The sequence below is a fragment of the Arachis ipaensis genome, chromosome B9, assembly GCF_059453495.1.
Source record: "Arachis ipaensis isolate K30076 ecotype BB chromosome B9, ASM5945349v1, whole genome shotgun sequence".
Classification (NCBI taxonomy): Eukaryota; Viridiplantae; Streptophyta; class Magnoliopsida; order Fabales; family Fabaceae; genus Arachis; species Arachis ipaensis.
In genome coordinates this window covers 147713074-147738310 of record NC_142444.1, presented here as the reverse complement: position 1 = coordinate 147738310, position 25237 = coordinate 147713074, and the positions used below count along the sequence as shown (strand labels likewise).

Sequence of the window (25237 nt, the reverse complement as noted above, 5' to 3'; positions counted from 1 at the left end):
GAGTGGTCCTTGAACTCGCACTCGACCCTCAAAGTGGTCCTTAAACTTGCAATGGGCTCAATATTATCCCCGAATTTAACACATGTGGTTCACGGTCGTCCCTGAAGCATTTTCCGGGGAATATTCCCTAACGGTGCACTGACGTGTATGGAGAGGCGCCACGTTGGATATCTAACGTGGCTGTTATCATTTTTTAACTCAATTTAGTCCCTGAATTATTTTATAACCCTAATCCCCAATTTATTATCAGAAACCACTCTGTTTCTTCTTCTCTGCTCTCCTTTGTCTTCTCTGCCATTGTTGAACGTGATTTGAGTGGGTCATGATGGGTGGAGGCAGCAAATTGAGGTTATGATGAAGGCCCAAATTTTGGAGGTTATGATGCTCATGATGTATATCATGATGAGTTAGATGGGACAAATTCTTGGCATTCCAAAGAAATGAAGACACCCCTAACTCAGAGGATGACGACTCATTTCCTGTTTTCAGAGAAGAAACAAGGTTCGAAAAACTCCAATTAAAGGTAGGGATGAAATTCAACACGAAGATAGATTTTAAGGAGGCTGTGAGGGAGTATTGCATCCAGGAAGGTAGAAGAGTTAGATTCAAGAAAAATGATAATGTACGATGCAGGGCTTTATGTAGGGGTGAGGAATGTCCATGGGTTATCTATATCTCTAAGGATAGTGAGATTGTTTGCTGGCAAGTTAAAACCTTTAATGATGATCATACCTGCCCAAGGGAGACAAAAACTAAATTAGCTAACAGAGGGTGGTTAGCAAACAAGTTGGTGAAGAAGCTTAGAAAATTTCCAAATCTGAAGTACTCTGAATCTTTAACATACTTCAAACCCCGCAGAAGAGCCCACTTTTGACAAGATGTATATTTGTCTGGATGGGTGCAAGAATGAATTTAGGGCGGGATGCAGACCTCTAATAGGGCTTGATGGAGCATTCCAGAAAACCAGATTTGGTGGACAAATCTTGGCAACCATTTTCATCATTGCATATGCCATTGTACCAGTGGAGAACAAGAATAATTGGAGGTGGTTTCTTGAGCTGCTGCAAGAGGATCTAGGGAGCTACACCCAAAATGGGTGGTGTTTCATTTTGGACATGTAAAAGGTAACGATATCTTTGGTATTTACTGGTTATTGTATTTTAGTAAGGGTTGAACTCCTTAGGTTGATGTATTTTTTGTAGCCATGTTTTGTTTTCATGATTCTGTTTCTATATTTACTGGTTTGTTTCACACATTATTATTGCCTGTATTGATAGAATGGGGTAGGAGTAGAACTTAATAAATCGTGGGGATGAATTTGCTGTCACTTAAACATGTGTAGGGATTAATTTGATGTCACTTATGTATGTGTAGGGACTATTTTGATGTCACTTATGTAAGGTGATGGACCATTTTGGGTCCCGATATTGTAAGTTATTAATTTCAGTGGTTTCGTGCAGGGACTAATCACAGCTGTGCAGGAGGTCTTCCCTGATGTCCACCACAGATTTTGTGTATAGCACTTGCGGAGAAACTTCAATAAGCAGTGGAAAGACAATGAACTTAGAGGATTACTATGGGAGTGTGTAAGATCTACTACTCAAGATCATTGAGGGAATGATGAAAATCCAGAGAGCTAAAAAGGAAGCATGAGAGTACCTTTCCAAATGACGAAGAGATGCATGGAGTCGGGCCTTCTTCCCCTCCCAATCAAAATGTGACAACATATGTAACAATGCTTGCAAAGTATTCAATCCCAGAATCAAGGAAGTAAGGGCCAAGCCAATTATCACACCATCAGGTACTTCAACTATTACTCCACCCATCATGACCCACTCAAATCACGTTCAACAATGGCAGCTCAACAATGGCAGAGAAGACGAAGGAGAGCAGAGAAGAAGAAACAGAGTGGTTTCTGATAATAAATTGATGATTATGGTTATAAAATAATTCAGGGACTAAATTGAGTTAAAAAATGATAACAGCCACGTCAGATATCCAATGTGGCGCCTCTCTATACACGTCAGCGCGTCGTTAAGAAATATTCCCCGGAAAATACTTCAGGGACGACCGTAAACCACATGTGTTAAATTCGGGGATAATATTAAGGCCATTGCAAATTTAAGGACCACTTTGAGGGTCGAGTGCAAGTTCAGGGACCACTTTGAGGTTTAACTCAAAAAATTTCGTGCAGGATATGAAGACCAGAAAGGAGAAAAGATGATGATAGTAAGAACGAAAAGAAGAATGGAGAGGAGTTTTAAACTCTTGCTACCATGATGTGGTTTGTGTCAAGCAACATGAATTAAGAAAGCAGAGGAACAGAGAACAAAAATAAAATAATGAATTGCAAAAATGAATGTATTATATCAGTAACAAGTGCATGATCTATATATATAGGTGACTTTTCTGATGACACAGTACAAGGTGGTTACCATGGCCAAATTTTGACTTGCGAATGGTGTCTTTACACGTAGCATAAGAAAAGTGGTATGTTAATGTGAAACGCAGTAACTTACACTTCTTGACGCAATGATATTTTAGAAAATTTGTCATTTAATAATATTATAGTTTGTAACATGGATTTAGATTTTGGTTTGAGAAAAAAAGAATAAAACAAAAACTTTAGATTGTCCAAAAAAAATTACACAGACTTTTTTATATAAAACTCAATAATATCAAAATGGAGCAGACAATAAGAAAGAAAAAAAAGGGTTAGAAGGTGTAAATTTTATTAACGTATAGGGCTTATTTAAGTTTGAAAAAGAAAAAATAAGGTTAAGTTAAAAAACTACAACAAACGTAATTCATAATTAACGTATTTCTGTTACTTATATTACAATTACTATAAATTAAAATTCTTAACAAAATGATAAATTAAAATTTGGTCAAATACATTTGAGTTAATTAAAAAGATAAAATTTAGTTAGCTAAAATGATATAGTTCGTAATATGATGAGTAAAAAATTCACTTAAAATTAAACATACTAATTCTATTAATCATTTATAAACTTTTGTTCCTTTAATTTATCTATCTTGTATAACTATTGAAAAAAAATTAATTATTTAAATAAATATTTTAAAAAAATTATACCTAAAATTGTAGAAAAGTCGTTAATAACTATCAACGAGCTGCTAATATTATTTAAAATTAATGCTTATAATGTGTTCTAATTTTTTTGAAATGTAATATGCCAGTATTTTAATATCTGTTAAATTAAATTTTAATTTTAATTTGTAGTCCAACATTTTTTATCACGTCTATTTAATTTGAAAAATATAACTCAAATTCTAAGAGTTTTAAATTAATAAAGGCTATAATTAACTAATCCATTAATATGTTAATTATGAATTGCGTTTATTGTATTTTTTTAACTTAACCTTATCTTTGTTTTTAATCAAACTTAAATAAGTCCTATACGTTAATTAAATTTACACCTGCTAACTTTTGTTTTTCTTTTTTATTGTCTGCTCCATTTTGATATTATTGAGTTTTATATAAAAAAGTCTTGTGTAAATTTTTTTGGACAATCTAAAGTTTTTGTTTTATTTTTTTTTTTCATACCAAAACCTAAATTCATGTTACAAACAATAATTATTAAATGGCAAATTTTCTAAAATATCGTTGTGTCAAGAAGTGTAAGTTACCGTATTTTACATTAACATTCCACTTTTTTTATGCTACGTGTAAAGACACCATTCCCAGATCAAAACTTGAACATGATAAATCACCCTATACTGTACCACCAGAGTCACCATATATATATATATATATATATATAGCAACCTATACACACTTAACACCACTAAGCAAGTTAGTTAGACTCTGAAAAATAATTGTGCAACAAACTATATCTAACTTACTCACTGAGTAACAACTTATAACTACCTTACTCACTAACACTTGCCATATGCTTTGTGAATAAAATTCAATAAAAAACAACAAAATTGAGTACAAAATCACATGTATAATATAATCCATAATACTACATATACAAGTGTTTTTATAACTAAGTTTAATTAAATTGGCATAAGTCCAATAAAAAAAACTATGCACATACATTATTGTTTCTCTTTTTTTGCATTTCTGTAGCACAAAATTTTTTGTTGAAAAGCACATAAATTTATTGATATAGCACAACAATTTTTGTATATAGAACAAAAATATAAATTTATTGATATAGCACAATTATTTTTGTATATAGAACAAAAAATTTTGCATATAGCACAAACTTATCAATATAGTATAAAAATTTTTGTACATAGCATAATTTTTGTTACAAATATATTTTTGTTAGTTGGGTGAGTCAATGTTTTGGATATGTGGTCTTCTAAAATTTTTATAATGCACACAAAATTTATTTACTATGCACCAAGATTTTTGTGTTATACACCAAAATTTGTGTTAAGTATCAAAATTTATGTGTAGAGCGTATTTTGTTAGTTAGATATAAACATTTTAGATATATGATGTTCAAAAATTTTAGCGTTCTGTATCAAAATTTTTGTGTTTTAATTTTTTAAATATATATATATAAAAAAAAGAAAATAAAGAATGAGAAAAAAAATGAGAAAAAAAATTAAACAAGAGAAGAAAAAAAAGAAAAGAACGACAACAACGACATTGTTAAAAAAGATATTATTAAAAAAGCACGTACATACACCAAAAAGATTTGGTTAAATTTAATTAAAAAAATTTGGCCATCTAAGTTTATTGTAATATAATTATTAGACTTTGTGATGAGACTAGCTCTATTAGATTGTTTTATTAGTTTAACTTATAGATAATCTCAGGTATCTACCTCTACCCCTCCACGCCAGACTCATTAAACTTTTATAATATTAGTTGAGTGTTCGTATACGACGATCTAGTACTAATTGTAATCTTATACTTCAACTCTAAGCAAAGTTTCACCCATGTATTAAAAAAACGAAAATGTTTGGTAATCAAAGAAAATCAGTCAAAAATAATCATAATTTACTTTATTTAGTATTCATGAATTATTGCAATAATTAATTAATGTTAAATAAGACAAGTTCTGATTATTTTTTTTTATTTACTTAGCATTACTCAAAAAAAAAAAATACTTCTAGTAGCAAGAGTTCCAAAAGGGAATAAAATGCCTAATTCTAGCACCAGATTTAATATTCTAGACCCACAACGTACGCTGTTATACCAGTTAATTACACCATGTACTCAAAATTAAAGGCAATCGTGTTGCAACGACATGTGCTCCTCCTTGGATCCATATATAATGATGTTGTTTTGTTATCTCTCAAATTAACAATCTCAAGTAGAAAAACAAAAGTAATGTTAACACTAAAACAAAAAATAGGATTAAGTAGCGTGATTAATTAACTGTTCTATATTGCTTAAGAATATGTTAGAAAGAGTGGATAAAGAGGTTGATCTATAAGATTCTGAGTCTATATGGTTAGAGATAGAATAATTTATTTATTTATATCAATTAATTTAAATTAAAAAAAATTATTCATGATATTTTAAAATTTGATTCTTGTTATATACGTTTCTCTAAATATTGAAAATAGAATTTTAGCATATTCTAAAATAGAATTTTTTTTATTTAAATTAAATAAATATAAAATTTACGAAAACACATAAAATTTAGTGTAAATTATGTAAATACATAATGTATTACATCTCGGATACTGAGAACATTGTCAAAGAAAGTAGATATGAAATGTGATACATTATGTATTTACGTAATTACGCTAAATTTTATGTATTTTCATAAATTTTATATTTATCTAATTTAAATAAAAAAATTCTCTAAAATAGCATACAATATTCAATTAGTTGGTATGGTTTAATTTATTATTGATTAAAATTAATATCATTCTTATTTTTATTTTAGTATTAGTGATTTTTTTAATGTCCTTGGCAATTTTGAGTTTCTTCTTTATACCATTAACATTGTTTAGTCTATTAATTTAAATTTCTCAAAATTTGGTGCTATATGTACCCGAAATATCTTTCTTCTATGAATCATAATTTTATTAGGATTAAATCTATTATATCTATTATATATTACTAATTTTATAACTAAAATATGTCATATATTATTTTTTTATTATAATTAAAATCAAATCTTTCTTTCTAAAATTAAGTTTTCTCGTTCTTTCTCTCCCTCCCAACCTCCTTCTCTATCTCTCTTATTCAACACCAATTCTATCTCTTTTATATATTATTATCAATGACTAATTACAAATTTGATAATCAAAATGTGCAACATGATATTCTCTAATTAAAAATTAAAATTAAAATTAAAATATTAAAATCGGAATTGAAATATAGTTATATTATATTATTAATTTAACGACAACTATTAATATAAATTTTTTTATACTAATATCTAATTATATTTTTTTATATATAGAGAGAAAAAAATATTATTTTAAAATAATAAGTATAAAAATTAATTATTTTTATTTGTGTAACAAACTTAGCATCTAATCAAATGTAAAAGTATATACATTAAATTCTTTTATTTTAGATAACGAATATTAAAATTAATTATTAGTAAAAAGTTAAACTCTTTCACATGAAAATAGTAACTAAAAAATTTATTATTTAATTTTTTTATCTATCGAGACCCTGATTTTTTTAGCCAAAAATAATTTGATTCTATCTGTCGTAATCTATAATGTCAAGATAAATTTAACGTAATTTTAAATTTATATAACCGTAATGTTATTACAGAAAAAAACACTAGTTAAAACATATTTATGAACATTTTTTTCAAATGATTATAAAAATACTTGTGCACCTCGATGAGTTATTAAAATAAATCTCAGATAATCATTTACGTGTCTTTTTTTATTTATGTAAATTTTTGTATTTTATAATACGATATTAGAATATTTTATGATAAATAGTTTAGAATTCGATTTTTGTTGATAAAAAAAATCAATATAAGATAAACAAAAATATAAAAATAATTTATGCAAAATTTACTCAAATTAAATCTAAAAAAGCTTTTATGTAAGAGAAGGTATTAGAAATATATTAACTATGGTAACATTTGGTTAAGCTTTGGAAGAAACAATTTCAGCACAATATCTATATAGACATGTGACCTTATACAATAATATTTAAACTAAACCAACGCCCACCATCATTGACTATTAATTAAGAAACTCAAAACGGGAATTGTCGTGGTTCAGATGCCATGCATGTTGCTACTATAAATTGCTAAGAGGCTAAATATTATCCCTCACATCCTAAACCAAAATAAGCATTACGAACCTCAATACCATGGCCATCTCCACCAAAAACCTTCTTCCACCTTTCTTCATTGCCATTTTCCTTACACTACTCAACACCGCAACCTCCACAGATTCCCTTTCCTTCAGCTTTATCAACTTCGCCCCAGACGAAAGAAACCTAATCCTACAAGGCGATGCAGAAATTTCCGCAGACAACAATGTAGTTAAACTTACCAAGACAAACGCCACCGGCCACCCACTGCCCAACACCGTAGGCCGAGTCTTGCACACAGCACAAGTGCGCCTTTGGGAACAAAGCACCAACAGGCTCGCAAGCTTCGAGACTCAGTTCAGCTTTTATCTCACAGGACCGTCCGGTTCTGCGGCCGATGGTATAGCCTTCTTCATTGCACCATCAGACACTACCATACCGGCCGGTTCAGCCGGAGGGACGTTGGGCCTTTTTGACCCTGAAACCGCTCTTAACACTTCTGCAAACCAAATTCTTGCAGTTGAGTTCGACACCTTCGTGGATCACAACTCAAACAAATGGGATCCATACTACCGTCACATCGGAATTGATGTCAATTCTATTAAATCCTCGGCAGTTACATATTGGTCAAGGAGAGATAATCAAGTCCTTAACGTCCTCATAAGTTATAACCCTACTACTAAAACCCTAACGGTTGTTGCTACTTACCCTGATGGTCAACGATTCGAACTATCTCATGTCGTTGACTTGAGGACTGTGCTTCCAGAATGGGTTAGGGTTGGATTTTCAGCTGCTTCGGGCCAACTATATGAAACGCATAACCTTGCCTCATGGTCTTTCACCTCATCTTTGTTGTACACTGCTCAGAAGGAGAACCAGTTTATTAAACTTGCACGTGGTGCATGATTTCAAGATAGAAAGATCTCTGTGTATGTCATGAACTGCATGTATTCCAATAACAAAGGGCGAGTAGTGTTGCACGTGGTCTAAGTATTTTAGGTGTTTATTGTTATGTTGTTGTGACGTGTGTTAAAAATAAAATTTCGTATGTCTAGTGAGCTGTTGACTTTATATCAAGGTTTGATTCCTATTGCATTTCGGAGGTTTGTACGGTTCCACATTGCTTTTCTCCCACTCGTAGTTAAGTTTATCTTGGATTATGAAAAAGAAAAGCAATCTCTTCTTAATTTCTTGGGTACTTCTTAATATATATATATTATGGGCTACGAAATATCGTCATTTTATGGTATGTGAGTAATAATAATTTGTACTTATATTTTATATGAATTTACATATAAAAAGTATATAGTTTATATTTGTATTTGTTAGAATTTATACATATAAATCAATACAGTTTGTATTTATATTATTCAAAATTTATATATATGAATTAATAAAATTTATTTATTAAAAATAATTTAATATTTGTGTTAGTCAAATACTAACCAAAATTATTAATAAAATTGTTGATCCTAAAATGTTCTACTTTTAAAAAACTTTACAAGAATGTAATAGTTAGAAACGGTGTTAAAGTGATTTCGACACATGATGTGGTCGTTCTCTTTGAAAGGTACCAGAAATTTTGAGAAGAAGTTTATAGAAAAATTGAGATGAGAGAGCTAAAGAACAGAGGTGAGTAAAATTAAGAATTCATTATTGGAGAAATAAAGAGTAAAGTGTCTCAGTTTCTTATAGTGGGTTTATATATATGATTGGTGAGGTGTGTGATTACAAGTTAATTAGGTGTTAAACCAGGGTCTAACAATATTGTGCTCAGTTGTCATAACACTACAGGACATGTGGAGAATAGCGGCGGTTTTATTGTCGAATTGCGGCGGTTCTAAACCGCCGCTAAACAGGTTGCCAGCGAATCAATAGCCGCAACGCATAAAGGAGCGGAAATCACATTTTGCGGCGGCTTCCAGCAATCGCTGGCATAACCGCCGCAAATCAAGAATTTTGCGTCGAATAGTTTAGCGGCGGTTTATAACCGTCGCTATATCATCCAAGAGTGATTTCCCATGCGTGGTTGCAACAGTCATCAACCGCCGCAAGGATAACACGGAAATTTATTTGCGGCGAATTTGAACCGCCGCTATTTGTTGCTTCGTTTTCTAAGGATTTTATTCGTGGCGGTTTAAAAACCGAACCGCCGCTATTCCGAAGATTTTTTTTAATATTTTATTTTAATTAATTTGACAAACCTGCGTATTTTTTTAACATCTTTTTATCTGAAGAATCTTATCGTTATTAATTTTCACTGCTGCTAATTCATCATCTATTGCATTCCTCTTCAATTTTTTGGTTGTCACCTCCGCCTGTAGTTCACACAGCATCCTTTGAGCCTCTTCTACTTGAACTCTATCCACCGGCGGCTGCGAACTCGGACGGAAGAGTTGACTTGGTGTCGGCCCGTATCCCATCCCACACACTTTACCCGGGTGCTCTTTACCGAGAGCTTGGGCAAGGAAATCATTTTCTGATAATATTCTTGTAGATTCATCCAGCTACTCAATCTCAGATATTTTTTCCTGCAGGCATAAATAAAATTACACAATCACACTAGGCTAATAGCATACTCAAGACATTTTAATAACTAAACCCAACATGTTACAGCATAAATGATTAAGTGTACTTACACCAATCCTCCGAGCTTCTTCATGTATATAGCTGCCATCAGATCTTTTGTGCTTTAGGATCCATACTTCTCCCCTGCCAACTATTCTCCCTTACTTTTGTGACTGTGACAATACAATTTATGCCATGAATTTCACTTCTTTAAATTTTTTCAATAATTCTTTGTTGTTTAACTCTATAAATAAATCAACACTAAATGCCACTTATACTTTATTACAAATTTATATTACCTCTTCTTCCCTTGCCCTAGCCAAGCTTTTAGAACTGCCAGTGTGCGTGTAAAGTTGCTTCTATCGATTCAGCGCGTTTTGCTTGCACTTCGCCTATTAAAAATCAACATTAAGTATAGTAGCGTGGAAATTGAATAAATTGTACGTAATCTTAAGTTAAGTATTGCTTTAACAAGAACAACAGTTATATGGATGATGTCCCTATTTATATATAAGAAGTTAACAATACTATTGTATTTCTAATATGCAAATACAACCCCTAACTCTCACCACAACTAATGGAAAAAAGCCTTAGCAAGGTTGTGTGACATAGCCCAATGACAATGATATAGCATAAATTATAATAATAGAGGTACTCAAATTAAATCAAATATCTTTTACGGTAACAGGCAAAAAATAAGGTTGTAATAATGAAAGTTGGTGTACATCAATCTCATTATCATGCATGTATATATTATGATTTTAGTCAAACATTCCTTCTGGACCGTAACTTATGCTGAGAATGGATATATTACATTTAATTAAACATGTATATTAATTAACAGGGTTCAAATTCAAATGAATTGTAAAAAAACTATTTATATATATCAAATCATATCAAAAAATGATCAAAATTGCATTTTTAGATTTGAAAGGATTTCATTTTTTTTAAAATTACATGTATTAGATCAGATTTTGAATCAATAGTTATTAGAATTGAACTGGTTAAATCATTGAATCATTAGGTTATTGATTTAATCGGTGGGTTCCAGATTGAATTGGCCTAGTCCTAATTAAATAAATGGGGTACCTTTGTTGCAGGATCATTACGATAGTCAATGAACCACCTCCAATGCTCTCTCAAAATTCCCTCCGGGCGCTTCTCAAGATTCTGCTCAAGTGTTAATGTTGGTTTGTAATGCGAGTCATACAGCCTCCCCCTTGTGTCCTTCCAAGACCTCCCCATTTGTTTCAAAAGTGTTTTCTTGATTCTACCACTGCTATCCTGAAAGTGGAACATCTCCTGCGACGACAATTTCCAGCTGTAAGTAATTGCAAGTTGAAAGATTTGATATGATTAAACAATGCCAAAAGTCATTACCTTTATGCAATCATCATAAACCCTGTCTTTGCCCCGCACCTTAGCCCAACTCTTTTCACAGATAGGAAATTTGCTGTAATCAGATCCCAGCGCTCCTAGAATGCCACTCAACATGCCAGCTCCATCTCCCACTGCTTGCAGTTCCTCGTTGAACCTCAGTATGATCTTGCTACCATTAAGAGACCGCTCCATAGCCTCCCTCACACTCATTTTAGCTTGCTTGACTATTCCTTCAGAATCTATAAATAAAGAAAAAAAATCTTATTCATGTGAGCCATACATAAGTATATCATTAGCTAATCAATTAAAAAGTTTTATGGTTCAATACTTGTTACCAATGAGATCAACATCCCAAAACTCGGTAGTCTTTTGTCCTTTGCGCTTGCCAGCATCAGAAGCAGCAAACATCCTGTCAATGTGTTCATCAAACGAATCTACCTCGTTCGCCTCTGGGTCAATGTCTTCATTGCACGGTTCCGTCACTTGTGAACCGTTAGCGGCCTGTGGCTCAGGTCTTGGTTCGCTCCTGGGTGGATGAAAGGGTTGCAGAGGAGCAGCTGTGGAGACACCACCATTACTAGGGGGCGGAGGGATGAGCCAGTCATCGTCATCGGATGGTGAAAACACAGGAGGTGTAGCTGGAGGCTGCTGACGCGGTGGCTCCACTCTTGTGCCTTTCTTGAAGTGAACTTTCCTGGGTATCTTAAAATCCTAGTATAAACACATGAAGCATGCAAAAATAGATTAATATCTCATGGAAGAATAGAATAATTAACCAACAAATAACTGCTATTTCTCTTTCACCTTCTATGTCGTATTAAATTCCCTTAATTAAACATTGGATATTAGCTAAAATTATCTACATTTACAGGTTGTTAAAGGAACCACCGCATCTTAGGCTAATAGCATTACTCACATTATAACTATGTAACAAGATAGTAAATACCAGTTTATATACGTACATGTATTAATTATATTAATAGCATCTCTTTTTCCAAATGATCTAACTACATATAAATCAGGAAAATCAAAGTCCAAAGAGAAAGCTGTTAATGGACGAGCACACTAATAAAGCCTTAGGACATTATCAATATTAATTAAGAAACTGTAATTAAAGTTAACAGCCATCATTAATTAAGAAACTATAATTACAATTATTAATATTCCTATTTATCACAGGTGTATTTATTCTAGATATTTTTAATTAAGAAACTATAATTAAAGTTAATAGCCATCATTAATAAACATAGTAGATTTAATTAAGAAAATATGCCTAAAGTTAATCGTCTCTCTTTGAATGAGCACCATCCACTCCATTAGATTCACCATTACAATTATGAATAGTCATATTCCTAGCAGGTGTAACGATTTCAGATTTTTTTATTTATGAAAATATGCCTAAATTAATAGCCATCATTACCCCTTGTGAAAAATTAAATCAAAAATTAGATCAAACTATCAGTGGCCATATTCTTTAACCCCTTTTTATAGTGACATTGAAGATACGAACATAATTGCCCCTCCCCCCCCCAAACCAGTTATATCTTATATGTGAATGTTCATACCCACATAGAATTGGAGTTAACGTAAAGTTAATAGATATTAAAAACAAAAGAATGATTGCATGCGAATAGAAAGGGTCAGCATCTCAATTAATTAATACTTGTGATCAGCGGATGTCAAGTAATGTGATTTCTTCATAATAGCATTGATATGTAGTGCACCCATTCAACTAATTCGACAGGTCACAACATAAGAAACTGACCCAATATGAGGCACAGAAGTTAGAGGGTAAAAATATATAAAACAAAAATATAGATAACAGATCACAGTGCAAAAAAAAAAAAACAACAAAGCCTTTGAATCTATTCATGTCGTGAGTGAAATAAATCGAAAAATGCTTTGGTGAGCATCTTTTCCAACACCTACAGCCCTTGCTTCCTATCTTCCAAATTGCCTTTTCATTTTGCGGTGTCCTTATTTATTAGATTTTCAGTGATACACCCTAGCTAATCAAACATCTCTATTACGGAATATTAATTGATATATATTTAATTAAGTTCATAGCATAATTGGAAAATCATGGATCTCTCCTGAACACAACTCACAATACTTAATTATAACTAACTAGATCTAAATATAAACCACCAAGCAAGCTGTATGTTACGAAATCATCCGAAGAAAAGCAGTTATGACAACCTAAAATTTTGTGCTTTATATGTTGTTTCTTTTAGTGTGATGGTGGAAGGTTGAAATTAAAATGTTCTCTTTACATTGCATATAAGATTTATTCACATCAGCTAATGTCTGATGGTGTACATGTTTGGTGCCTGTGCTTGTATGCAAACATTACAAATCATGTAACAAACAATAAAATTACTATTTATTCTCGTTAAAAAGATAAAATCTCATTCAGCATCCAAAGATAATCATGAAGAACAATCAAGAGGAGGGTCAAAAGACTGAATAAGAGGATTTTGAAGCTTAATTTGGTTCTCAGAAATTTAAATATATCATTTATGATCATTTATATATATACTAACTGTACATGTCATTGAGATAAATCGAGGTTCCTGATATGAGAAAACCAACGAATTCATCATACAAATCATTAATCATAGTCATAGATATAAGGAAATGGCTAATGCATGTGGGAAGTGAGATCCCCAAAGATGTTCTCACTACTGTATGTTACATAAAGAAAGTAAGCCATCTTTATCCTTCTCTTCATATATGGTAGACATAATTGCTTCTGTAGGATGAAGTACATTGTCCACTAAAATGAAGATGGCTTTTTCAGCACTTAACTATTGATATTATTACCAAAAGAGTATAACTAATACTTAAATTTGTCATTTATCAGCTAAATAAAGCAAATCAATGACCATGATCACTGGCTAAGAACTAAGATGTAAATACACAATTCAAATGCAGTTTAAGAAGAATTAATTCAGGTCCTATCACAATATAAATAAGCATATCAAGTGAAGAAAAATATAGTAAAAAGTCTAATCGGTAGCTTTATTATATCATCGTTCATATATTAATATCAAACAAAGTAGATGTAAAATATTTAATTGTAACTAGCATACTGTTGCACTATCATCAACTACACCATTAAAAAACCCACAACACTTGGTCATAAAAAGTGAACACAATTTGATTAGTATACCCCAAAACAAAGCCTCTATGAGTCTCAAAAAGATACACCTTGCTGTGTTCTGTTTAGACCAACCAGACAAAAGTTCCTCACTTTCAACTTAGTATAAGGCTACATAAACAGCTCCACTAGTCATATTATATTTCCAAATCAAAGATTAATACTAAAGCGAACAAAATAGTACAAATTGAAGTAATCATGAACTAATTTGAAATATAATAAGTGCAAGAACTCCAACACAATCTTAGGAAACAAATTCGGTCAATGAAGTAACAGAAAAGATAAACTTTGTAAGGTCTTGAACAGAGCACTGATTTTTGTGCTAAGGTCTTGAACAGAGCAAGAGGAAACAAAAATGTGATTAACAAAACACAAAAGCTAAACTTAGTAACTAAGAATTCTAAAGCAGGAATATGGGGGTTATAACATTACTTCTTAGCAGAAAATATTTCCACAAAGTTAGGAGACAGAAGGAAATATTTAAGGGATAAAGGACAAGGGGATAAAGGAAATATTTTTAACTGCGCCAATGTTGCAACTTAGTCCTTTCAGCATTTTTCTTTACTCTTAACATTGACTTCATTTGGTAGCTTAGGCATTTCGATTGTGAATAGTAGCAGGAGCTGTGTTGTTTGTAGATATATGAGTAATTGGCAAGTGTATTGGGATGACAAATAAGTAATAATGATATAACAGGAACTGAGAAACAAGAGTAATAATCTAAAGAGTGTACTATGCTATAGATGATAGAATACTTGAATTCTTTGCAAGGATAACAGTCCTACACATATCAAACTTTAGAACTCAAACTTTACATATGCCGCTGATGTTCATCCAGCCATTCCAGTCTCAATGTTCATGCAATCTGACCTTGCCAGTATTAGCCACCACTACCATGAGACAAACTCTTACATGTCCAAGTCATTGAAAATGCAACTTTGTACTACTTTGTTATTTATCAGCAATCCAAGTTCTTATCACATCTCTTATGAGTGTACCGAAAAAACTGAGAGCTTCGGATCGATATAGTATTCAAATTCAAACAAGTCTTTTATTTCATTGATATTTGATAATAGGATTCATTATTTTGGACTATAATTCTAGATATAATTGATACAAATTATCTGCTTCTAGTTTTAGGGCTCATCCAACTTCATTGACTTACACACTTCAAAATTTGGTGGTAGGTTCTGCTACATAGAAAAGAGTTGTCACTTGCAATTTATTTCTATGGCTTATCATTTCGGGCAAAATTGTTGAAAAAGTACCCCCACAAACCTTTAATCTACCCTTTCAGATACCAGTTACTTTTAGTAAAAAAAAAAAGGAACAATTCATATGCGAGACAGAGCTAACAAATGAAGAACAAGCTAGAACCTTACTAAAAAAGAGGGGTGTTGTACATACCAGTATTGTAAACCATGGAGCTGCGATGGATCCACCAGCAACAGGAAGGGCGATGCAGTTGGTAGTGGTGTCCGAAGGAGAACGGCGGCAAGGATGGGTGCGGGGAGATGTGTTTCGTGCCTCTGCCCCTTATGTGTTCGCGTGATGAAGACTCTGAGCTACGGATCTAATTCTGAAAGGGTCGACGGCAGGAGGGAGAGGGATGGATGGACAGCCACGAGACTCCACGGTCACAGATTAGGGCACGGTAGAGCAGGGAAGAGTTTCACGTGCTCTGCCCAGATCCTTTGGCGGGTTTCTCAGATACTTGATTTTGGGTATTCTGAGGCAAACTTGGGTTATAATATCGGTAGATGTTTTGGGGTTAGCGGCAGGCTTGGTGGGTTCGACACAAAAACAGAATGATTTGGCGTCGGAAGGCTAATTTGGAGATGAATCGCAGCAATCCACCCTTAGTTGCTACGTTTAGTGAAACCGCAGGAAGTTCGGCGCTGGCATCCGCCGCGTCTGTTGTAGTGTAACTAATTTTGCAATAAGGACTAAGTGTGGAAGGTTGTGGAAGGTTCTACATTATCTACACTAACATGCCCCTCAAACTCAAACCAAGGGCCTTCTAAGGATCTGCTTCAAACACTCTGAGCAAGTTCCGAAACTTGAGAAATGTTGCTACTGAGAGGGGTTTGGTGAGTGTATCTGCTAGTTGGTCTTGTGCTGGAATGTGCTGAATGAAGAGTTATTTTTTGTGACAAAATCTCTAACAAAAGACTGACTTAGAGTAAAGTGCTTTGATTTATTGTATAGAATTAGATTAGCAGATAAAAGAACGGTACTTTGATTGTCACGGTATACCACAGGCTTTGCAGAGCATGGCATTCTGACCTCAGTGAATAAGTTTTGTAACCAAACTATCTCAGTTACTGCATCTACAATACCTCTGAACTTTACTTCTGTACTATTTTTTTAGACTGCAGATTGTTTTCTACTTGCCCAAGATACCAGGTTGGGACCTAGGTAGATTCCATACCCATTAGTGGACTTTCTATCGTCAATGTTACTGGCGCAATCTGAATCACAGAAACTATAGACTCTGAAATTTGTGAATTTTCTGAATCTTAGACCATATTGAGTTGTGCTTGAGAGATATCAGAGGATTCTTTTTACTGCCTTCCAGTGAGAATCAAGAGGGTTGTGAAGGAACTGTGCAACTTTGTTAACCAAAAGAAATTTCTGGTCTCGTGATTGTAGCATACTACAAGCCTCCAACTATTAATCTGTAAAGTGTAGGATTGTTGAAACTGCCATGGCCAAAGGCTGAGAGCTTGAGAGAGGAGGTCATAGGAGTGGGCACAGGTTTTGCAGTGCTCATTTCAGCTCTTTTGAGGAGATCCAGAATGTACTTAGTCTGCTTTAAGGTTACTGTCTTGTTGCTGCTCTGTTTGACTTCAATACCAAGGAAGTAGTTCATTTCACCTAGGGCTTTGAAAGAGAAGGTGCTGTGTAGCTAAGTCATGATGGAGTTGATCTCTGATTCTGAGTTGTCGGTTACCAAAATGTCATCCATATAAACTAGGATGTAAACTGCTGATGAGGAGGTGAATCTAGTGAAGAGAGACACATCTAATATGGTGCTTGCAAAGCCAAACTTAAGGAGGGCAGAGCTGAGTTTTGTGAACCAGACCCTTGGAGCCTATTTGAGGCCATAAAGGGAATGTTGCAACTTGCATACTTGATTCGAGTTTGGAGAGGTGAAGCCCTCTTATTGTTGCATGTATACATCTTCACTGAGATCACCGTTGACGAATGCATTGTTGAAGTCGAATTGGTGTACTTTCCAGCCTTTTGCAAGTGCAATGCTGAGCATGACCGAACAATTGCAGGTCTGACCACAGGAATGAGATTTGGTCATAATTAACTCCTTGCTTTTGGTGAAAGCCCTTTGTTATGAGCTTCGCCTTGTATTTTTGGATTGTGCCATCAGGGTTCTTTTTAACTTGGAATACCCATTTGCAACCTATGGGTGCCGAGTGTGGAGGTGGATTAACGAGTATCCATGTAATATTTTTCATTAGTTCTGTGTACTCTTCTTCCATGGCTTCTCTTCAATATGGGATGGTAAGGGCCTGAGCGATGGATTTTAGAAGATTATCGGTTGATTCTGTGCCTGAGGTAAGTGTGGTAGTGAAAACTCTTGGCTAAGTGATACCACTTTTGCTTCTGGTTTGCATGTGGTGTGTGTTCTACACAGTACTGCTGGATTGAGTGTTGGGTCTCAGCTGAGGGACTTGTGTTGTGGTAGCAGCTGCAGGTTGTATACGAGGTCCAATTTCCACCTGCAATGGGACAGTTTCAAAGGAATCAACACTTCCAACAAGGTTAGTTTCAGACTTAGAGTCAGTGACATGAATTTGTGTAGTTTGTAATGAACTAGATATAGTATTGGTATTAGTGGGAGGTGCATCATGAATGTCTATGTAGGATGGTTTAAAAATATAGGTACTTGGTGGTATGCTTTTGAGTGTTTTTTGGTTTGGTTAAGGAGTGTTGTGGTTTAAATGATGGAAAGGAGAATTCGAGCTCATTAACAATGGCATTCATTGCCATATAGACTCTACCTGATGGAGATAGGCATTTGTACCCTTTGCGGTCAGGGTTGTAACCTATGAATATGCATTTGGTGGACCTATGATCTAGTTTGTGTTTGTTGTATGGTTTTAGCCAAGGATAGCATGCACAGTCGAAGGCTTTTAGGGATTGATAATCTGGTGTAGTGTTGAACAGGGTTTTCAAAGGGGATTTGAGGTTTAAAGTTGGGGTTGGTAATCTATTTATTATGAGGAAGGTTGAGGTGAGGATAGCTTCATCCCAAAAGAAGAGAAGTAGGGATGCCTGTGATTAAAGAGTGAGGAATGTTTCTGTCAAGTATCTATGTTTTCTCTCCACGCATCCATTTTGTTGGTGTGTGAAGGTAGGTAAGTCTGTGTTGTATGCCTTGGTCTCTGAGATATTAATTGAAGGTGTTTGACATGTATTCTCCTCCATTGTCAGTTTTGAGTGCCTTGATTTTTTGGCCAGTTTTGTTTTCAATGAAAATTTTATATTAACAAAAAGCTATAAATGTTTGGAGTTTGGTTTGTAAAAGAAAGGTGCAGGTGTATCTGCTATATGCATCAATAAAGCATGCATAGTATGTAAACCCTGACTTGCTTGGTTGTACTGAGGGTCCCCAAAGATTAGAGATGACCAACTCAAGAGATTTTCTGTATTGGGAATGGGCTTGTGGAAAGGGGAGTAGGTGGTTTTTGTTGATGGTGCATGACTCACAAAAGGCAGAGGTGCTGTTGGTAAGAGAAAATGGAATGTTGTGCTTGGTTAGTATAGTTTTGGTGATTCTTTGGGAAGGATGACCAAGTCTCTTGTGCCATAGGTCAAAGGAGCAAAGAGTGTTAGTTGGAGTTTTTGTGTTGAGGTCATGGGAATTGGCTGTGGTGGAAGGGTGCAGTAGGTTGGGAGGAGGGCTATTGGTAACATCATTGGCAGTAGAGTTTGTGAGGAATGCAGCAAATCTATTTTCAGTGGCACAATTAGCTAGAAGGAGCAGGTTTATCAGTGACAGGGTTAGTAGCATGATTTGTAATTACAACAACAGTAGATTTATTAGAAGTAGCACAAGTAGAATGTACATGGCTATCACAATTAGAATGAGTAGGGCTATGATAGTCGTACAACAGCAGATTTATTTGAAGTAATGGGATTAAATGGTATAGTTACATCAAAATGCACTACATCAAATGGTATAGGTACATCAAAATGCACTACTTTATTACACAAGCTATTTGCATCAACATCTGTATCATTATTACTAATTGTATTACACAAGTCACTTGTATTAGCAACTTGGTATGTGCTGTTGTAGTTACTCCTTCCTACATTATTACTGTGCAATTTGGTATTTCTCTTGAATTTTGATTCTCAAGAGTATTTGATTCGTCATTTTCTCTTTCTGTTTCTTTCTCTTTTTCACTTTCTCTTATCACATTGTTATTGCTTGCTACTCTTTCATTTTCACCTTGTGCTCTCCTATCCATAATGATAGTGTTTGCATTTATTTTCTTTTTCTGTTCAGCATCAAAAGCTTGAGAAGCTTGTGCTTTATTTGTCTTCCAGATTTGACTTGGTATATGAATGTCAGTGAACCTATATAATCCATTGTTAAATTTTCCTTACAGCAGAATCTTCTTGGACTCCTAGCATTTAATAACACACACATAAGGCCAAAACTCAAAGAACACACCATTATCTAGTGCAAATTTTTAGACACTAACTAGATTCTTTGAAATGGTAGGTACATGAAGCAAATTCTGGAGTTTGAAAAATTTGTTTGACATACATGCATGCATGATAGACCTCCCAATATTAGCAATACTCATATCTTTTCCATTACCTCCAAACACTTGTTCAAGTCCTTGGTATTCTGAGCTGCTGAGTAGATTCAGCTTATCAAATGTGAGATGATGAGAGGCTCCAGAGTCAGGATGCCAACACTGTCAAAACTATTTGTGGGGTGCAGTGCTTGAGGAGGATTTTAATTGCTTGTGGTTGCTTGCTAGCTATGGCTGAGCATGTGGAGTTTGTTGATGGAATACCTGTTTGGTGGTGGAGGGCCGCCATTGGGGTTGTGGAGTTGGGGATTTTGGTAGTGCTGGTTGAATCGGTGAAAACATTGTCAAACTGTGTGACCAATTCTTCCACACAGTTCACACTGGGGTTTGCTTCCTAACCACCAAGATCTGCCTCCTCTGAAGTTTCTTCCTCTGCCTCGCCTTCCAAATTGTCCTCTCGCATAGTAGCCTTCATAGGACTCTTCTTCTGGGAATTCACTGCTTGCTTTGTTTGATCCTGATTCTTTTTTAGCTAGATTTATATGAACTATAGTTAGGTCTGATTTTCGAAATCTTTCATTTACCTCTTCTTGTACAAGAAGCTGTGATTCAAGCTCACTAGCAGTCATCAAGTCTATTCTTAAGTTTACCATGGTAATAAACGCACTGAATTCTTCATCTAACCCTCCTAGCACAAAATCAAAATGTTCTTCTTTTGAAAGTGGAACACCGAGCGCAGATAAAAAGTTAGCTACCTTGTTAATTTTGGCTATGTACTTGATTACTGTTGCACCTTGTTTCTTTATCATCTTTAGTTGTGCCTTCAATGTAACACCCTAACTCTCAAAAGTCACGTTTCCGGCTGCGCCATTCTGATAGCTCAGGTATTACGACGACTCTTATACTATTTAATACTAAAATATGAGCCTGTTTAAAACTTTAAACCGCAATACCGCTCCAAAATACTTTTGTTAGGTAATGTACATCTATACATACCATACAACTTACAAAACTCACAAAGAGTACATACATTTGTATATATATTAAATAATTTTACAAACATTAACTAATACAATTCATATCCCTCTTACAGAATGTATAAAGATAAAGGCGAGGGAACAATAAATAATAACTAAAGCAATACAAAACATTACGACAACAATTAGATAAACTCTTCGTGACTTCTGCGTCCATATTCTGAGAAGGGAAATTTGTAGGGGGGTGAGAACATCATCCTCGAAAGGGTTCTCAGTAGAGAGTTTTTGAGAATTACTATAACAGGATACGTGAAGGTAAAACCGTTACAGTGATTAAAAATCGCCTTATGTATCTTTTCAAAAACAAAGGTTTACTATAAAAAAAGTACCTGAAATCTTTTCTGAAAGAGAAAACTGTTCATTTCTTAGAAATTCAAAAGCCTTTCAAAAGTTCATCTATGCTGAACCATATTAGTTTTTCATACTTTTCTAAATCAGAAACATCAACCAAATGTGGCCTTCGGCCCACCTCATGATCAACCACGGCCCTAGGCCCAAATAGTCCAAACAACAGCCAATCCACCACAATCCAACAGAATTTCAGTCGCAAGCACAAATAGGAAAACTCAAGCACAGACAAGTAGTTACATCAAGTAGAACAATTAACAGTTACACACAATTAATCACAGGCAAACCACGTACAATATGCACACCCAAACAATGTCACATAGATGCATATGATGAATGCCTGTCCTAGTGGCTGATGAGTCTCATCTGTCGGTTATAAAGCCAACCCAACAAGTCCTGGTAGCTAACCATTGGACTGTCTCTCTGTCGTGCATCCCCAACTCGAGTTATTCACAGTCATAATCATAATTCACATCCAACACCTTCACTGGTGTATATTCATGGGGGGCGAGCTCATCCGGAACTTTCACAGTATCCGGCCACACTTACGACATAGGGTTAACAGAGTATTGAATCTCAACCTGGAGCACGTGGTGGCTAACCACTGCTTCTACCCAAGGAAACTCATATCTCAGATAATTGGAAGTGAAACAATCACTTTATCAATTCAATAACCATTCATATTCATACTCAGCCATCCAACTCAACATATTCCACAACCAGCCAATATTCATTATCATATACAGTCATTCCGGCTCATAACATATTCCACAAACAGTCATAATTCATTATCATATACAGCCATTCCAACTCATAACATAATAGCACTTCCACCATCCAACATCATAAAACTCATAAAATCACCATTCAAGCCATAAATCACTTTTCTCAAAGCACTTTTCTTTGAAAATCAAATTCAATTCATCTCAGTCTTAACTTCAAAATCCGCATTCTCAAATCACTTCTAGCTTATAAGCCATCTTTCTCAAAAGAAATTTCCTCTTTCAAAACAAGCCACATTTCCACAACATCCTTCTAAAACTTCCAAACAATTCGGCAACTAGGCCAAATTAAAAATCTCTTATGAAAGCTCCAAAAATCAATCATCCCAAAACTGAATTTGATAATAAAAATTTCTCAGCAGAGTCTCAAGACTTTAGGGAAGGACAACCTATCTCAATTTCTTAAAAATTCATTGAAACTCTTAAAATTATAGATTCTTGATTTAAGTAAATAAATATAGAGTTTATTATAAAACCGGATCATATAAAGTCACAAGTCACAACCCAATCCAAAGCCAATTCACTTGAAACGGAACCGATTCATTTAAATCAAAACCACTTTCAGGTTCCTCCTTAAAACCAATTCTCTGACTTCTTCCAAAATGTCACAAACGCAATTATTCAATCAAGAATCAAATTTCCTTCAAAATCACTAAAAGCTCCTCTAAACGAAATCTTTAACTCTAACTAAAAGCATAAGCCCTTTTTATATTAAAAATCAATATTAGAACATAGAACTTTTCTTCAATGATTCAAAATGGTAAAGTAATTCCTTTCTAAGTAAATTGAACTCAAGACATATAGTTTTCCCAAATAAATGAAACTCGAAAACATAACTATTTTCTTAATAAATCAAATAATACAATTTCTCAAATCCCAAGCCTTTCTAAATAACTTTTCAAACAAAGTCTAAGGTTTTTATAGAAATTTCGACAGCACCTACCCTAAAACTTAGACTTTGCCACCCTTTACGGATCCCAACCAAACCATTCCACAATTGCTTCCACGGGTTCAAAACCAAATCAATTTCAAATCAGACCAATTCCGAAAATTCATATCATTCTCATCTCTCAAGAAAAACAAATTCGAACTCAATTCCTTTACAACAGATTAAACTTGATTTCAACAACTTTTTAAGAAACAATTTTAAAGAAGCACTTCAATAGCAGTCTGCTTTACAAAACCGAATAATAATCCAGTCACACAAGCATTCATATTCATCCAAGACAACCAACATTACATAAGACTTATACAATCACTCAAGGCTACAATTTTACCACATAATATCCATATATAATAATTCTAGTATATAAATATGATTTTTCTGAAAAGGCCCCTACTTCAACTCGTCAAAACCATAGCCCAAACGCGTCACAGGAACCTTCTCTCTCAACCCGAAATCACCGACAACCGTAACCTCAGCTCTAAGCCACTTTCGCAGTAACCACAGCAACTCTAATCGCGACATATAACAACCGAAACTCAATCTTATAGCAACTAACGTTGAAAAACCTCAGCGTATGATAACAGAATAGTAACTAAAGGCTTTCGAAACGAAAACGCTTACCGAAACAAAGAAAGAACGGCTGAATCAAGCAGCGGTAGCCCCGGCGGTGGTTCTGGCAACAACCGTGCTATACTCGATGACCAAAACGGCAGCTGCATCACCCACGACTATAGTAGTAGCAACAGCAACGATCTCAACACCAATAATGATTGCTCAGGAGATAAATCGACAACTAGAACAAAACCATATGCTACTATAATTAGGACAGAGTATAACGGATGAACAAAATGATAGAAGAGTAAGGAAGAAAGCGTTACAGGCTTAAGAAAATAGAAAATTGGCATTGGAACTGGAACAAAGAGGATGATGCTGGCTAGACTGAAAGGTCATGGCAGCAAATTGCTTTCTCTAATAATAAGCTCCAACCACGGCAGCTCCAACGGATATGGCACGACAAGTTACATCAGAGGCAGAGACATGGTTGACCCGAAGCAACAAGGTCACGGTGATGGCGGCTCCGGCAGTGATTCCCGCAGCAACACCACAAGCCCAAAGAACGGGGGTGGCAGAGCTCAGCCACGGTGAAGTAGAGCAACTCAACGGCGACGAAGCTCAGCCCTTCGAACGGCAGTGGCGCGGGACACAGCCTTTCCTCTTCAAGCTTGACGGTGACGCGCAAGGCTTCTCCAGTGGCGGCAACGCGTGGCTTGATGGCGACAAACCCTAGTAGAAGCGGCGGCAGGAGTGGCTTCAACAGCAGCACCCAAGCGCGGTGGGGACACAGCAGAGGCTCCCTCCTCCACTGACTCTTGCGCGGCTCTTCCTTCTTCCCTAAACGGCGTCGATGGCGTCCTTCTTTCTCCGCGACAAGGACAGCGGCGGTGGCGAGGCGGGCTGGATGGCGACGGTGACGGGATGGTGGCGGCGAAGCCCAGCACGCCGGCGCGACCTTCTTCCTCTCCTCCTCCCCTCCTCTGCGGCCCCTTCCCCTACTTCGCTCTGCTTCCCCCTTTCTTTCTCTCTTTTATTTTTCTAATGTATTTGCTGAAGGGAAAGAAGGGTTGCGGCTGTGTGGCGAGGGGCTAGGGTTAGGATTTCTTTTTTTTTTTTTAGAAAATTAGGGTTTGATTAGGGGTAGTTTAGGTAATTTTTAATAAGATTAGGGGGTAATAAAGTAATTGAAAATAAATTTTAATTCAACAAAATTACCTTAAAAAAATATTATTTAATCATAAATTATAAATTAATTTTTAAAAAATGCTCTAATTCAATAATTAGAGAAAATATAATTAATTTTCTTTATTCATAAGAATTAAAGTATTAAATTCTAAAATTTTAATTATTTCAAGTAAATCATAAAATCTTTATTATTTTACTATTACTAAACTTTATAATTTAAATATGAAAATTATCCAATAATTATGAAATTAGATAAAAATTCAAATTCAAT

At 34.7% G+C, this 25237-nt stretch overlaps 2 protein-coding genes across 3 annotated transcripts; one reads left to right on the top strand and one right to left on the bottom strand.

Annotated features, from left to right (window-relative positions):
- Positions 1 to 7253: 7253 nt before the first annotated feature.
- On the top strand, positions 7254 to 8317 carry LOC107616822 (mannose/glucose-specific lectin-like). The gene has a single exon (XM_016318739.3). The coding sequence runs from the start codon at positions 7277 to 7279 to the stop codon at positions 8123 to 8125; it is 849 nt and encodes a 282-aa protein (XP_016174225.2). The 5' UTR covers positions 7254 to 7276; the 3' UTR covers positions 8126 to 8317.
- A 687-nt stretch (positions 8318 to 9004) lies between these two features.
- LOC107616406 (uncharacterized) lies at positions 9005 to 24863 on the bottom strand. Of its 2 annotated transcripts, none has more exons than XM_021110616.2 (9): positions 24105 to 24863; positions 23848 to 24019; positions 11496 to 11878; positions 11168 to 11406; positions 10877 to 11089; positions 10087 to 10179; positions 9859 to 9960; positions 9183 to 9750; positions 9005 to 9137 (listed from the first exon to the last, which is right to left on the bottom strand). In XM_021110616.2, the coding sequence occupies exons 3-6, from the start codon at positions 11590 to 11592 to the stop codon at positions 10147 to 10149; spliced, it is 582 nt and encodes a 193-aa protein (XP_020966275.1). In that variant the 5' UTR covers positions 11593 to 11878; positions 23848 to 24019; positions 24105 to 24863; the 3' UTR covers positions 9005 to 9137; positions 9183 to 9750; positions 9859 to 9960; positions 10087 to 10146. The 2 variants fall into 2 exon arrangements, with proteins under 2 accessions (XP_020966275.1, XP_020966276.1); XM_021110617.2 differs by having other exon boundaries at positions 11503 to 11878.
- Positions 24864 to 25237: the final 374 nt, after the last annotated feature.